The sequence below is a fragment of the Scyliorhinus canicula genome, chromosome 9 (genome assembly GCF_902713615.1).
Source record: "Scyliorhinus canicula chromosome 9, sScyCan1.1, whole genome shotgun sequence".
Classification (NCBI taxonomy): Eukaryota; Metazoa; Chordata; class Chondrichthyes; order Carcharhiniformes; family Scyliorhinidae; genus Scyliorhinus; species Scyliorhinus canicula.
Genome location: NC_052154.1, coordinates 109,521,190 through 109,538,549, shown reverse-complemented (window position 1 = coordinate 109,538,549; position 17,360 = coordinate 109,521,190). Strand labels below are relative to the sequence as shown.

The following is a 17,360-nucleotide window of genomic DNA, read 5'->3' as shown; positions in this document are numbered from 1 at the left end:
GGGCCCCAAGGTGCAGCAATTCAACGGCCCACAAGAGGCCAGCCCGGCGCAACATGAAGCGACCGAGGGAGCGGCCGCCGATCGGCCACCGATACGCGGATTGCGTCATTGTCACGACGCCACGGCTGCTGAAAGCATTCTCCCCCTCCACACACAGCCGTTGCATGCAGGGTGGCCACTAGACAGGCAGCCCCGCGATTCAGGGACGGCGAGTTAGACACCCTCCTGGATGCGTGGAGGAGAGGAGGCTGGTTCTGTACAGCAGGCGGCATCGTTTGGCGTGCGTGGGCGCAGGTGGCAGATGCCATCAGCGCCATCGGGCCAGTGGCCAGGACTGCAGACCAGTGCAGGAAAAAGCTGCACGATCACCTCAGGGCAGCCAGGATGAGTACCCAGCACTGTGCCCCTGGCACCAACCCCCCTACCCCTCACACACATGTGGTCCCACCCCTGCCCTGACCCACATGGCTGCACCCACCCATACCAGCCACAATGGCCGGGTGCCCTGTGCACTGATGCCATCAGAGACCCAACCTCTGGGCTGCATGCGTCGGATCGTCGAACGCTGTTGCTTTTTGAATTTGCCCCTCCCTCGTCAGGAGAAGTCCGCACATAACTGCCGGGAGTGGGTGAAGACCGGAGGGGGTCCACCAGAACTGCGTCCCCTCACCCTGCCCGCGCAGAGGACACTGGACATTGTTGGCGGACTGGAGGAACGGGAGGCTGCATGAGGAGGGTGGAGGCGCGCCAAGTGAGATTCCCCTGCCTGATTGCGGCCTCTCACAACACGTGTGCCCATCCCGACCCCCTCAACCCACCCCCTCACCCCACTCCATCACACCACCCCCTCACCCCATCCCCTCACCCCGCCCCATCACCCCATGTACTGGTCCGCAAGGGCATACAGGGCATCGACGATGGCACCTGTGCACCGATGCTTGCGAGATGCCGGATAGGTCCCCACTCGGTGACTGGAACGACGCCGTGGCGTAGACGTTGAGGGCAACCGTTACCTTTATGGCCACCGGTAGGGGTCACCCCAGGACCACGCGGTGCCAGGTGCCATCATATGAGCGACGGTTTCCCGGCTCATCCGCAGTCTCCTCCTGCATGCCCGGTCCGGGAGGTCACCAAAGGATATTCGGTGCCGGTGCACGCGGGGCCTTACCAGGCGCCTCCTTGACACCACCCCCACCACCTCCCCTTCTCATCCTCCCCCTCATCCTCCTTTCTTGTTCCTCCTCATCGTCTTGTTCCTCCTCCTCCGCCTCGGCCTGTCGAACGGGCGGCCCTCCAGCCTGAGCTGCTGGCACCTGCTCCTCTGCAGCCCGCTCCTTTGCTGCAGCCTCCGCCTCCTCTCTGAGCTGCATGCGCTCATGCTGCCACAGGTCTGCATGCAGGGCAGCAGTCCCCGCCACAGCGACCAACATCGCTGGGTGGTCCCCAAACATTATGATCTGCATTTGGGGTGGTCCCCAAACATTATGATCTGCATTAGGGGCCTCACGGTAGCATGGTGGTTAGCATCAATGCTTCACAGCTCCAGGGTCCCAGGTTCGATTCCCGGCTGGGTCACTGTCTGTGTGGAGTCTGCACGTCCTCCCCGTGTGTGCGTGGGTTTCCTCCGGGTGCTCCGGTTTCCTCCCACAGTCCAAAGATGTGCGGGTTAGGTGGATTGGCCATGCTAAATTGCCCGTAGGTAAGGTTAATGGGGGGATTGTTGGGTTACGGGTATACGGGTTACGTGGTGATCATTGCTCGGCACAACATCGAGGGCCGAAGGGCCTGTTCTGTGCTGTACTGTTCTATGTTCTATGTTCTATGTGAGGGGACACAATGTTATCATGGCACATTCACCCATGCACAACCAGGTGCCATGGGCTACATGGTTGCCCCAGTTGGCACGGTGCACCCCTGCCTCGCATACCCCCACCTCTGCCCCGTCGGTACACCTGCCACTGCTGCCATGGCCACCGTTAGATGGCACTGCCCTCACTGAGGGCTGCCGTCGGCGTGTCCCTGGGTCGTCCCCCCGGTGGGTGTCACCGGTTGGATGGGGTGGCCGGGGAGGAGGCTGCCACCCACCCATACGGCTGTTAACCCTGCGCTCACCCAGCGCCTGGGGTAGGTGCCCAACAAGATGGCCGCCGTAATGGCACCCTTTGCGTGGGCACCACCCTGTCATTACAGGAGCTCCCCGACTGCTCAGCCTGTCCCCCCCCCCCCCCCCCCCCCCCACCCTTCTCCGACCCTCCCCCAACCCTGGCAGGGCCCCCCAGCCCGCAGCAGCCACTGCTGGTGTCCGTTTCGGGAACCCGCGGCCTCTCTCCCCCCCCCCCCCCCCCCACCCGCACGCCAACTCCTACCTCCTCCTGCTGCCACATCAGCCATCACGCCGGCTTCACGATTTTTTATATGTGGTTAGTGCTACGCCGTCGGGACTTCGGCCCATAGGGCCGCAGAATCGCTCAGGCCCCAGAGAATCGGTCAGTGGGGCACCTAATGCGATACTCCGGGCCGTGTGGCGGGCGCTGTAATTCTGTCATATTGGGGAGTCGGAGAATCAAAAATCGGCACGAAACCGGCGTCCAAGCCGATTCGGCGTCGGAGCTGATCCTCCGGCTGATCACGTTTCGCGATTTCGGCGCGGAGCTGCAGAGAATCCAGCCCCTGGTCTTGTTAAGGCAAACTGACATTGTGCAAATCTGTGTTATAAACTCCTCCTCCCGTTAAGAGACTCTGCTCACAGAGGCAGACCCGGGTGTCACATTACCGTTATTAATAAGGTGCTGCTCACAGCATCTCTTTCAGGTATGAACCTTCACATTGAGAAATGCAGACTTCACTACGAGCTTCCATCTCACTGAGGAGGGTTCAGGTCAAAACCCCTGCTGTGAAACCACAGCTCACATTTTGCCAGCTGGAGCAAATCCCACCACAGCAGTTGATATAATCTACAACAAGAATTAAAAGCAATCAACAATATTCCAAATAAAACAACCCACAACATTCTGAGAGGACATTGAAAGCAATTTCAATAACTTTCAAAAAGAAAACTAATAAATGCTTGATGCAAAACTATTTGGCCTTGGGAAAAAGCAGGGGTTTGGGCCTAATCGAATATGACTTTCAAAGAGCTGGCACAGGCATAATGGACTGAATGACCTCTTTCTGAGGTGTACCATTCGATCATTCCTTTCAAAAGAGCCATCATTACCCAGGTCTCAAACATCCACTGTCCCCGTATTCTTCGAAGCTAGTGCCCCATGTCCTAAATCTTTCATTATTGTGATCTCACAATATTATGGCCCCTAAAGTGGCAAGAATAATGGACCAAAACCCCAATATTTTTGTTATTTGAAAGACTGCGGAAAGAATGATTCGCTTCAGGAATGATTGAATGAAGAAATAGAGCAAGGTTATTTTAAAAACAAAACTTTATTATGAATACAAGATTAAACTTTGTTAGTTTCACACAGAAAAGAAAAGCTTTCAATAACATCTTAACCACTACCATTCAATTTCCCATTAAACACCTAAAACAGAACCTTACAGCTCTAAATCTATCTTATGGCGGGAGAAGTGTGGACTCGGCATCAGGCAGATCAGGATCCGTGGGGCAAGGTTTAGAGGAGATGTGTGAGGCAAGTTCTTTACGCAGAGGGTGGTGAGTGCCTGGAACGCTTTCCAGGGGAGGTTGTGGAAGCAGATACATTAAGGGTGTTCAAAAGGCGTCTTGACAAATATATGGATTGGATGGAAATAGAGGGATACGGCACAAGGAAGGGCTGAGAGTTTTGGCCAAGGTTGGTATCATGACAGGTAATGGCTTGGAGGGACGAATGGACCTGTTCCTGTGCTGCATTGTTCCTTGTTCTTTGTTCAACTCCTCTCTCCAAGGCTTTCTCCAAAAACTGACTCTCTCCACATCTTTCCCCAAAAACTGCCTCTCCACAGCTTTCTCCAAAAACTGCCTCTCTCCACTGTTTTCACCAAAAACTGCCTCTCTCCACAGCTTTCTCCAAAAACTGCTTCCCTCCACAACTTCTCAAAATGTCTCTCTGCATTCCTAGCTCCACCCAGCAATGACCTCATCTCCCCAAGCTGAAAAACCAATGATCTCTGCAAGCTACAAAGCACATTAACTCACTGGGGACATCTCCAGTCAAACCACAGTCCATTATCCTGGACTTTTGTAAATTTTACCTTCTGGCTGCTAGAAACACCCAAGCCCTGCAAAACAGAGTTATTTATTCAAAAACATTACCATTGCAGTCAAACACACTCTAACCCCAGGCTTTTAACCTTTAAATTGCCCAATACTTAGAATTCAATATTCCAAAATCTTCCAGTTGTCGCATCATTATCTTTTCCACAATTTAACATCCATTGAGTTAGGTTTCTGCTCCTGCCACAGCAAGAAATAGCCTTAACTGAATTCACAGAAGCCCATCTTTTGTGACTATAGCTGGTGCATTTTCCCTTTTCAACTTCACAGTAGTCTGTGATACTGTTATCCTCCAACCCCTCTCCTCCATTGTCCATCAGAGGGACTACCTCATCTAATTCTGCTCTTTCTAAAGCTTTTCTCTCTTCTTCTACCTACCTGCTGTTCAAAAATCATGAAAGGAAAAAAGAACTTGCATTTACATCCCACTTTGGTAAATCCCAAACATTAACAGCCAATGAGTACTTTTTCAGTGCCGACACAACTGTAATGTTGGAAACATGGCAGCAAGCTCCCGAGGATGGCAATGTGATGCAGGCCTACATATGCGAGAGCTCTGCCCTATTCTAGTCCTGCTGAGCATTTCCAGCATTTTTTGTTTTTATTCTAGATTTCCAGCATCAACATTATTTTGCTTTTGCCTCCAAGTTACTTCATTGCCTGAAAACTGCTCAAGTACAATGTGAAAGGTGCCATACAAATCTCAATGTGATCTTTTTTACTTTTCTTAGACACTTTGTAAGCACGGAGCAGAAGCACACAGAGGGTGGTGTCAGTGCAAATAGATTTATTAAACATTACCATGAGATAATTACAGGGCCAGGCAAAATGAGACTGCTGACATGCCAGACAGTGAATCAACTCTCACTCTGGAATATTAACGGGGCACCGTCTTCAATCAAACGTTGTTGACAAACCTGCTGTTTGTAGATTGGGAAGTGTTGAAAAGCTGGGTGTTGAGTTTGTCATGGTTTCATCATGTGTGAGTGATGCAGTGGTGCATTTTCAATCCAGTCTAGAAACATAGCAAATAGAAGCAGGAGAAAGCCATCCAACCTTTCGAGCCTGCTCCACCTGTTATTATAATCATGGCTGATCATCCAACTCAGTAACCTGTTCCCACTGCTCCCCCCCCCCCCCCCCCCCCCAAAACCTTAGATCCCTTTAGCCCCAAGTGCTATACCTAACTCCTTCTTGAAAAGGGCTGGATTCTTTGCTGTTGGGATTCTCCGTTGTGCCAGCAGCGCACCCACACCAGGGGATTTCCCGATGGCGTGAGGCTGCACAAATTTGTGAAATCCCATTGGCCGGTTGGCAGGATGGAGAATCCCGCTGCTGATGCAACCCCACCACCTTTTCCTTTTTGTCTGTCCTTCCTAAATACTGACTACCCTTGGATGTTCAATTCCCATCCCTGGTCACCCTGCAGCCACGTCTCAGTAATCTTGACTTTCTCATACCCATTTGCATCAATTTGTGATTAATTCATCCACTTGACTGTGAGTGCTCTGTGCATTAAGGCACAAAGCCTTAAGGCTTGTCTTATTAACATTTGTTGTTTCATTCCCATTATTTTTCACTGTGGCCATTTCATCCTGGCCCTTGATTTCTCTGCCTATCACTTTTCTTATCCTCCTTTCTGTATTTTGTTCTTGTCCATGTTTACCCCTCCCATGACTCCTTGCACAGGTTCCCACCCCCTGTCATTTTAATTTAAACCCTCCCCAACCACTCCAGCAAATGTTCCCCCCAGGACATCAGTCCCGGTCCTGCCCCGGTGTAACCCATTCAGTTTTTACTGGTCCCACCTCCCCCAAGCGGTCCCAATGTCCCTGGAATCGGAAACCCTCTGCCTCTCACACTATCTCTTCAGCCACATTTTCATCTGATATATCCTGCTTTTTTTACTCTGACGAGCATGTGGCACTGGTCGTAATCCTGAGATCACTAACTTTGAGGTCCTACTTTTCAACTTACTTCTCAAGTCCTTGTATTCTACTTTTAGGTTTCTACCAATGTCGTTTGTACCGATGTGTACCTAGACCATTCATTGGACTGTTTCATTATCTGAGAATGGTGCTGAACATTGTGCACTCATCTGCAAACTTCTCCAACTATGACCTTATGATTGAAGGGAGGTCATTGATGAAGCAGCTGATGTTGGGCCCAGGACACTACCCTGAGGAACTCCTGTAGTGATGTCCTGGAGCTGAGATGATTGACCTCCAACACCACCAGGTATGACTCCAATCAGCGGAGACATTTCCCCCTGATTCCCATTGAATCCAGTTTAAGTGGAGTTCCTTGATGTCATACTCGGTCAAATGCTGCCTTGATGTCAAGGGCAGTCACTCTCACCTCACCTCTGGCATTCAGCTCTTTGTCCATGTTTGAACCAAGGCTTTAATGAGGTCAGGAGCTGAGTGACCCTGGCGGAATCCAAACTCAGTGGCTGTGAGCAGGTTATTGACAAGTAAGTGCCGCATGATAGCACTGTTGATGGCTCCTTCCATCACTTTGCTGATGATGGAGAGCAGACTGATAGGGCAGTAATTGGCTGGGTTGGATTTGTCCTCTTTCTTGTGTCCAAGACAACTTTCTAGGCTCTGGATCACAAGTCTTCAGTACTATTGACGGAATATTATCAGGACCTATAGCCTGTGCAGTATCCAGTGTCTTCAGCCATTTCTTTTTTTTTTAATAAATGTTTTTTATTGGGTTTTTGAACAAAGTATATTTACCGTTATGTACACAGGATAAGAGACATATATATATATAATATATATATACACACACATATATAGAAGAGAAGGGCACACCCAAACATACCAAAGAAAACAAAATAGTAAATAATAGGAAAAGATAATAAAATAGAATAACTTGTGCACCAGCTCAACAGCAGCAACTCTGTACACCTGGCAAAATTATTTACAACACATAAGTGGGCGACTGTTGGTGGGGGAGAGGGAGGGGGTGTGGAGATTGGGGAGGTAAATATACATTTGGGTGACGGAGAAACAATTACAGTGGGCAATACTCGAATGGGTTTGGTGTTGGTGTTGTCGCTTGCTTCTCCTGGACGGATCTCGCTGCCGTCTCGCGCTCACCTCCGCTTCTGCCGTTCCTCCCATCTTTCGTCTTTATTCTCCTCGTTCCCTGCTCCTGGAGATGTCATCTTTGTTATTGTATCCCGTGCTTTCCTTCCGGCTCTCATTTCCCTGCCTCCCCCCACCTCCCTGGTTCTCCTCTCTTGTTCCCTATCTCTTCCCTCTCCCCCCCTCCCCCCCCCCCCCCCCCACCCCCCTCCTGTGATTCTTCAGCCGTTTCTTGATATCACATGGAGTGAATCGTATTGGATGAAGACAGACATCTGTGATACCGAGGACCTCTGAACGAGACTGAAATTGATCATCCACTCAGCACTTCTGGCTGAAGATTGTTGCGAATGCCTCAGCCTTGTCTTTTGCACATATGTGCTGGGCTTCTCCATGATTGAGGATGGGGATATTTATGGACCCTCCTCCTCCAGTGAGTTGTTTAATTGTCCACCACCATTCAAGGCTGGATGTGGCAGGACTGCAGAGCTTAGATCTGCTGCGTTTGTTGTGGAATGGCTTAGCTCTGTCTATCACTTGCTGCTTATGCTGTTTGGCACACAAGTAGTCCTATGTTGTAGCGTCGCCAGGTTAACACCTTATTTTGGTATGCCTGATGTTGCTGTTGGCATGCTTTCCTGCACCCTTCATTGAACCAGGGTTGATCCCCTGGCTTGATGGTAATGGTAGAATGGGGTATATGCCAGGCCATGGGATTGCAGATTGTGGTTGAGTACAATTCTGCTGTTGTTGAGGGCCCACAGCGCCTCATGGACGCCCAGTCTTGAGTTGCTAGATCTGTTCAAAGTCTATCCCATTTAGCACGGTGGTAATGCCACACAACACATGGAGGGTATCCTCAAAGTGAAGACGGGACTTTGTCTCCACAAGGATTGTGCGGTGGTCACTTCTACCGATACTGTCATGGGTAGATGCATCTGCAGCAGGCAGATTGGTGAAGATGTGGTCAAGTATGTTTTTCTTTCTTGTTGGTTCCCTCATCACCTGCTGCAGTCCCAGTCTAGCAGCTGTGTCCTTTAGGACCTGGCCAGCTCGGTGTATGGTGGTACTACTGAGCCACTCTTGGTGATAGACATAAAAGTCCACCACCCAGGGCATATTCTGCACCCTTGCCACCCTCAGTGCTTCCTCCAAATTCTGTTCAACATGGAGAAGTACTGATTCATCAGCTGATGGTGACCAGTACGTGATAACAGCAGGAGGTTTCCTTGTCCATGTTTAACCTGAAGCCAAGAGACTTCATATGCCCCATTCATATCGATGTTGAGGACTCCCAGGGAAACTCTCTCCCGACTCTATACCACTGTGCCACCACCTCTGCTGGGTCTGTCCGAAGAGAGGACATACTCATGCATTATGATAGCGCTGTCTGGAATATTGTAAGATATGATTTTGTGAGTATGGCTGTCAAGTTGTTGCTTAACCAGGCTCTAACAACTCTCCCAACTTTGGCACAAGCCTTAGTAAGGAGGACTTTGCAGGGTTGACAGGCTGGGTTTGCCGTTGTCCTTTCTGGTGCCTGATTCGATGCCGGGTGATTCATTTGATTTCATTCCTTTTTTGTGTTTTCGTAGCGGTTGAATACAGCTGAGTGGCTCACTGAGCATTTCAGAGGGCATTTAAGAGTCAACCACATTGCTATGGGTCTGAAGTCACATGTAGGCCAGACCAGGTAAGGATGGTGGATTTCCTTCCCTGAAGGACATTAGTGAACCAATTATGACAATTGACTTTTAATTCAAGATATTTTATTGAGTCGTGGTGGGATTCGAACCCGGGTCCCCAGATCATTATCCCGGGTCTTTGGATTACTAGTCCAGTGACAATACCACTACGCCACCGCGTGCCCCGTGAAATTAGAAAACACAAAATTGAGACCTTACAAACTATAAGCGAAAATGTAGTAAGTACTTACACGACTGTACTCGTCCAATCAGCTGCCTCCACTGCCCTGTGTCACTTTTCAATCCTGATGCCACCTCAGGAGCTCCAAACTCCAAGCTAGCGCTCAGCTCTGTCACTCTTTTATCTCCCTGCCTCCGCTCCGTTTAAGGCATGTGTTTGCCAACACAGAAATGAAAAGACTTGACAATGGCATTGTCTATTTAATCCTCTGACATTTGCACAAAGCTGCAAACTGCCTACACAAAGATCCACACTGCAGAGAACGCAAGCCAAGCGTGATGACAGATTTCCCAAAAGAGGCTTAACTTTGTGAATAAAATTAATGCAATTAAATAAAAACTGGGAGATGGAAAGAGGTTACTAATAGAACAAAATTGTACATGGACATAACACTTTCAGACTTTAGTGTCAACTGATTGTTTCAGAATGACCAAATATCTAATTAAAAAAACTTGACTGACCGGCCACTAACAAGCAGGGCCTACAGCAGTAGATTAACTGTATTAAGTGGCGTTGATTGATTTTATTCCTATGCTGACACCAGTTTCAGTTTGTGTAGTCTAGCTCCACATTCCAATTATGTGATGCTGAGATTGACAGGAATCTCCACAGCGGGACAGACACCTTTGTAGAACTGGAGAAAGCTGAAGACGATATTCACAGCTCAATGTCCTCAGCTGAAATATTTGTAAAAATGTCTGGAAAACCGTTCATGCACTTCCCAAATTACCACTCGGAAAAAGCAGATTTTCTACATTACCTCCCCCACAATCTCATGTGCACTGAAATCAGAGGTAGCCCGGGTCAAATCCAGAGCATATTACCTGTTTCAACACTACTGATGTGACTTTCAAAGGGAGATTGCCAATTTTGTGCGCTGGGTTCACACAATTACTTTGTTGATTTATCTTTTCTTGGAAGTTTCTTGTCCTGCATTACTCCTTGCCCCAGGTGTGCAGCACTTGGCACACTAGTTGCCTTCTATTACTTTATCTAAGCGCTCAATATTATAAGGCAACAGGTTATTCAACCCTAGGGAGCATCAAGACGCATTTGATGTTGTCCTTAGGCACCATATACTCACATATGTTTTCCAGCAAGATTCACTGGTTAGTGATAAGAAGTGAGAGGCCTAGTCGATTCTAATTTAGACGAGCCCACCTCAGCACCCCTCCTGGAACCTGGCTGTGGCCAGCTAACACTGCGCAGACCTGGTCTGAAGTTTGGGATGGATTCAATGTCTGGTGCACAGGGTAAGGGGATGATTCTGAGAGGGAGGATATATTACTATTTAAAAATGTTTGTGATAATTGTGAACAGCGTTTCATGAACCAATTTCCGGAATTATTAAAGGAAGTGAAGGATACCTGCTGCCTCCACCACCCTCACCGGATCACATAAGGCCATTCTTGTAGCCATCACTGTTCTGACTATTTAGAATTTAGAATTTTAACAGTCCAGAAGGAGACTATTCGGCCCATTGAGTCTGTACCGGCCCTTGGAAAGAGCACCCTCACAAGCCCACACCTCCATACTATCCCCGTAATCCAATAACCTCACTCAACCTTTTTGGACATTAAGGGCAATTTAGAATGGCTAATCCACCTAACCTGCACATCTTTGACTGTGGGAGGAAACCGGACCACCCCGAGGAAAACCACACAGGCACGGGGAGAACGTGCAGACTCCACACAGACAGTGACCCAGGCCGGGAATTGAACCTGGGACCCTGGAGCTGTGAAGCAACTGTGCTAACCACTGTGTCAACCAAACTCTGTGAAATTTGCTTTTGCAGATCATTTTCCCTCCCCTTTCACAGGGATCTGTTTATATCCTGATTACTTATTTTGGCATACACCTGAATAACAGAGTGAATCCTAACTCAGTAGTGATCTGCGGCACAACGGAATCAATTAATGAGGGTGGATACCAGTTTCCATATCGGTATTCTGATAAATGCATCACCAGTTTACTGAGGAATAATAAGGTCCAATCAGTTCACTCAAGCTCAAGATTTTTGGAAATAAACTGTCCTGTTTTAAACACTATCCTCTGGTTTATTTTACTGTGTTCTAAGTGTTTAAACATAGAACATAAAACATACAGTGCAGAAGGAGGCCATTTGGCCCATCGAGTCTGCAGCAACCCACTTAAACCACTTTAATCTGAGCACAGCCACTGAACAGAAACAGACCAAACTTTGAAAATATACTGAAATCTCAAAGTCAGCACCAAATAATTTAATAGTCGCATCATGACCTCACATTTAAATTTTACTCTCAAATCTTCAAAAGATTTGACCAATACAAGTTTAAAAAAACAATGCATTTGCTTTATACCCCACTAATGCTTCTTCTATGCTGAAGTGTTCTTCATTGCGTTACCATTTCATAGCTATCCTCAGGTACCTCATGAAAATGATTATTCTTCACAGGTCATCCCAAGACATTGGCCTTGATTTTCCATTTTGTGGATTTGATACGGATTTTCCACAGTGTTGCTTTTGTGCCTTGAAATTGTTCACATATGGCCTGGCCTACTCTGGGAAACACGTTCAACACATCCTGGTCTATTTTCAGCTGACACCCATCCCAGAATTGGTGAAAATGCAGCAAAGAAGAACCATAAAACTAACTATAAGATGTAGGAACAGAAGAAAGCCATTCCATAGAATTTACAGGGCAGAAGGAGGCCATTCGGCCCATCGAGTCTGCAACGGCTCTTGGAAAGAGCACCCTACCCAAGGTCAACACCTCCACCATATCCCCATAACCCAATAACCCCACCCAACACTAAGGGCAATTTTGGACACTAAGGGCAATTTATCATGGCCAATCCACTTAACCTGCACATCTTTGGACTGTGGGAGGAAACCGGAGCACCCGGAGGAAACCCACGCACACATGGGAGGATTTGCAGACTCCGCACAGACAGTGACCCAAACCGGAATCGAACCTAGGACCCTGGAGCTGTGAAGCAATTATGCTATCCACAATGCTACCGTGCTGCCCTTCAGTCCATCTAGTCTGCTCCACCATTCAAAGAGATCATGACTGATCTGAAATGATAGTCCTCAACTCCTATTTCCCACCTTATCCCCATAACTATTGACTCCCTCACTGAAATATTCCATTCCACTGATTCTCAGCTAGCTATTCAACTAGGGAAGGTCCTACAGCCAGGCCCAGATCTCTCTCCATTAAAATGCACATATTTTCACTTCCAACAGTCATCTGGATGGCTCAGCTAATCACTGCCTTAACTAGTTAATGCAATGAGAATGCTTGATTTTCTTATATTCTGCACAATTGGAGTGAGTTGAAAACAGTTTGGAATGTTAGAATTCTAAATAACTATAGTGACTGTGAAGGAGTCTGGCCTGTGGGAATACACACAATGGAAGTAAATAGCAAAGAGATTGAAGTTCTATGCAATGAAAGTGGTTGTGAGGCATTTAGAACATTGGAAATTAATGGGAATATATAAAGGTACAACAATATTGGAGAGGAATATACCAGATGGTTCAGCTAGCCCTGCCCATGTAATTATGGTGCCTTATGCGTGATGATCAGAGACTCTCTACCCCTTAAGTTCCATCATTATATTATTCTGATTCTCTGTATAGTTCAAAGTATACACAGCCAAGTGAGAACCCAAATCAACACAGTACAATACAAATTAAATTATTTTACAAAATATATAAAAGATGATTTTCATTGCAGAAATGTTATATATTTATAAGGAATCTTCAGAATTAAAAGATCATTAACCATTTGCATTTGTCACAAGGTTTTGGAATCAATATATTTCCCAACAACCAATTTGTTCTTTCCAAAAAAGAAATAATCAACCATTGATGTTTGTTTAGTTGCAAATTACTGGGATGATCTCTCGGTTCCCAATGCACAACTATGTGACTGATAAGAGAGTGAATTAAGTGGCCCAATGGCAATAGATACAGTTCCGTATTGGATATATGAGATGAGAAGTCACCAAGAGCAAGAGCCACATGTTGTCGTTGACGTCAAATGTTACCCTGTCCATGTGGCAGATGCCAGAGGCTCAGTGATTCCTCCAGCTCTGGCAAAATGGACACCCTGATTTCTTTCACCCGATCATTGATAGCCATGCCTTCATCTGACTCAGCTCTGAGGTCTACAGTTTATTTCTTAAACCTCACCACCTCTCTCTCTCAGTTCAAATATTGTTTGAAGATGCTCCTGTGAAATACTTTGGTGCATTTTACCATATTAAATGTGATATTAAAGATACAAATTGTGATTGTTACTTGGTGTTATTCAACAGAAACTAAAGTGATAGACTTCCTTGCTAGATGATCAAATTATTGCTTTAATTTTGGGGTGGAAAATACTTTTGACCACTCCACCTTCCTATGTATCTGGACACATGGCTGTTCTGTACAGCATTGAGCACTGTTCTGTGACCATGGTACCTTCATATTTCTGTTAACTGGGATTTTGAGGCCTTGACAATTTCTGCAAAACAAATGTTGGGTTGCAGCTGATAGACAAATGAAAAGGGTTAGTGACCATTTTTATCACCGTTTGACCTTTCTATACATATAAATAACAGTGACCATATTGCTATCTCTTTGATGAGATGGAAATCATTTCCTCAGTGGTCTTCGAGGATTTGTACTATTGGTCAGAGTTCTTCCAGCCACAAGCATTCTTTCCAAATTTGTAGACCAACCTGCGACCATCCACTCTCTCCAGGATCTCCCGTTTATAATAATATCTGCGGCACACAAAAAAGACCAGATCAATGAGTGCAGTTGTCTTAAAGTCACATACACAAGTGAATTGCTAAGTGATGTAAATTGATTTACTTGTTAAACTTGCACTGACAATCATTTGTTTTAACAGGCTTCAAAGAGCCAAAGGGAATCATAAAATATAACAAATCACCAAATCAAACCTCCAAGTCCCCATATGTAGAACGATGTATTGTGCTTTTGGGTGAGGGGCAGTGTGTTTGAGATTCACTTTGTCACACAGTTCATTGAGATGTGGACCCTTACAGCATTATGCAGGGTTCCATATCTTTGATTTTGACAACGTACAAGTTTTGCCTGGATTCTCTGAGGGTATATGCAGAACATGAAGCAACACAGGCACAATGGGCTGAGTGGCCTCCTTCTGCATTGTAAAATCCTATGAAATGGTGGAGGGACTCCTATTACATAAAGCCCAGTTAACATCTAGATTTCAGAAGTTATATCCTATTAGTAGGGATGTTGGAGATGCTGATTTCAGCTTTGAGCTTGTTGATTGAAGCTTTAAAAAGCACTGCCTTACCACGTGCAATTTCCTCATTTCATTGATGATAATTCCAGTGCCGAGGTGTACTGTGCTAACCGGAATAAAGGTCCCAGACTGTACAGCTCCACACCAATATCCATATTTCCAGCAGGAATAATTCAGTATGTTCTAATCTAATCCTAGCATCATGGTGATTATCATGGTCGCTAACTGAAGTGGAGAGACCATTAATGTACTTCCTCTACCTCACCCATCCCAAACGAGAAGGAAATTCCAAGTGATCAATATAAAAACACATTAATTTGTGATCTGATTGTTTAAATTAAAAGGTAATAATAGCCCATTAGCTAATGGTGACAATGGAGGTTTTAACAATGAGTCAAAGTACAGGAGGGAGATCGAGAACTGAGTGGAGTGATGTAATGACAACAATCTTACCCTCAACGTCAGCAAAACTAAAGAGCTGATCATTGACTTCGGTAAGCAAAGTATCGTACACATCCCTGTCTGTATCAATGGTGCCAAGATGGAGATGGTTGACAGCTTCAAATTCCTAGGTGCGCACATCACCAACAATCTGTCCTGGTCCACCCCCGTCGACGCTACGACCAAAAAGCACAACAGCGGCTATACTTCCTCAAGAAACTCAGGAAATTTGGCATGTCCACATTGACTCTTACCAATTTTTACAGATGCGCCATAGAAAGCAGCCTACCTGGCTGCATCACAACTGGTATGACAACTGCTTCGCCCAAGACCATAAGAAACTAGAGAGAGTCGTGAACACAGCCCAGTCCATCACCCAAGTCCATTTCCCATCCATTGACTCTTTCTACACCTCCTGCTGCCTTGAGAAAGCGGGCAGCATAATCAAAGACCCCTCCCACCCGGGTTATTCTCTCTTCTGACTTCTTCCATCAGGCAGGAGACTCTGATGTCTGAGAACACGCACTGAAAGGTGCAAAAACAACTTCTTGCCCGCTTTTACCAGACTCCTGAATGACCCGCTTCTGGACTGAACTGATCTCTTCACACATCTTCTCTACTGGGTAGTACTGCACTCTGTATATTCACCCGAAGCCCATATATTTACATTGTGTATTTATGTATGTCCTATGTTTTTTCATGTATGGAACGATCTGTCTGGACTGTACGCAGAACAATACTTGTCACTGTACCTCAGAACACGTGACAATAAATCAAATCCAATTCAATTATGGGTAGAATTAAGAAACAGAAAAGGGAATTCAGACTGGTGTGAATTGTACACGGGGCCCCTGATTGCAGCTGTGAAATGGTTGATTTTGTAACTGCAGAGATTGATTAGGCATGCAGCAAAGGCGGTGAGGCTTTAAGAGGTTTTAACATTTTTCAAGATTGGGATTCGCAGACAAGCTCATGTCAGGAAGTTATTGAATTTCTTTTTTTTTTTTTATAAATTTAGATTACCCAATTATTTTTTCCAATTAAGGGGCAATTTAGCGTGGCCAATCCACCTACCCTGCACATTTTTGGGTTGTGGGGGCGAAACCCACGCAGACACGGGGAGAATGTGCAAACTCCACACGGACAGTGACCCAGAGCCGGGATCGAACCTGGGACCTCAGCGCCGTGAGGCGGTTGTGCTAACCACTAGGCCACCGTGCTGCCCTGTTATTGAATTTCTTGACTGTGTTCAGCAAGGTTATCTGCAAAACTATAACCTAGCATCAACAAGGGGCCAGGCCATTTTAGATTTAGACATGAGTAAGGAGCCAGATGAACCATCATAATATGTTCCACATGGCATTTGAAAGGGGAAAACTTGAAGCATGATTCTCAATTTAGTTAGGACTGACCTTCAGTGCGATGAGTCAGAGACTAGTCACAATAAACTGGGCAAATCGCTTCATGGGTAAGAACCACAGTAGAGAGAGATGTCCGTGGAAGTGAAGGCACATTATTGATCTGGTTAGGAAATAGATTGAGTGATAAAAGATCGAGAGTAGGTACAAAGGACAAATACTCCAATTGCCGTTTGCCCCCAAGAGGAAGCATTGTCTTGGGCCGGGATTTTCTGGCCATTGGCTGGCGGCAGAATTCTCTGGTCCGGCGGCAGCGGACCCTTGCCCATGGGTTTCCTGGTGGCATGAGGTGGCTTCAATGGGAATTCCCATTGACAGCGGTAGGAGCAGAGAATTACACCACCAGCAACCAGCACGCCACCTCCCACTGACGAGAAACACGTGGCTGTGAAGTCGGAGAATCCCGCCCTCTGTATCCACTCTCTGAAAACCTTTCCTAATTTTGAATTTCTCTAACAGATCACCCCTGAGGCTGAAAAGCAGACCCAATCTGTCAATCCATTCCTGACATGCATACCTTTGCATTTCTGGTGGTATTATAATTCTTCTCTTCACCCCCTCCAGTGCCTCTATTTCACCTTTAGAATATAGTGACTAAGAATGCTCACAGTACCTTATATGTGGCCGAACCAAGGTTTGTCACAGGTTTAGCATAATATTCCTACTTTTTAATTCTGTCTCTCTAGAAAGAGAGCCTTGTGCTTCGTGTCTTTTTAAATGATACTGATAAAATGTGGCACAACTTTTAATGATTGACATATTTGTACCCTATGAACCCTTTGGTCCTCTACTCCATCTTGACTTATATTGTCCAAGTAAGAAGTCACTAGTAATCCAGAGACCCAGGGTAACACTCTGGGAATAAGGGTTTGAATCCCACTACTGCAGATGGTGAAATTTGAATGCAATAAAATAAATCTGGAACTAAAAGTCTAATGATGACCATGAAATCATTGTTGATTGTTGTAAAAACCCATCTGCTTCA

At 46.3% G+C, this 17,360-nt stretch overlaps 1 protein-coding gene across 3 annotated transcripts in view; it reads right to left on the bottom strand.

Annotated features, from left to right (window-relative positions):
- Positions 1-12,247: 12,247 nt before the first annotated feature.
- The window catches only part of LOC119971602 (ETS homologous factor-like), a 75,243-nt gene continuing 70,130 nt past the window's right edge, over positions 12,248-17,360 (bottom strand). For all 3 annotated transcript variants that reach the window (XM_038807386.1, XM_038807387.1, XM_038807388.1), the window contains one exon: positions 12,248-14,007. In XM_038807386.1, coding sequence (XP_038663314.1) covers positions 13,908-14,007 — 100 coding nt within the window. In that variant the 3' untranslated portion in view covers positions 12,248-13,907. The remainder of the gene's footprint in view (positions 14,008-17,360) is intronic.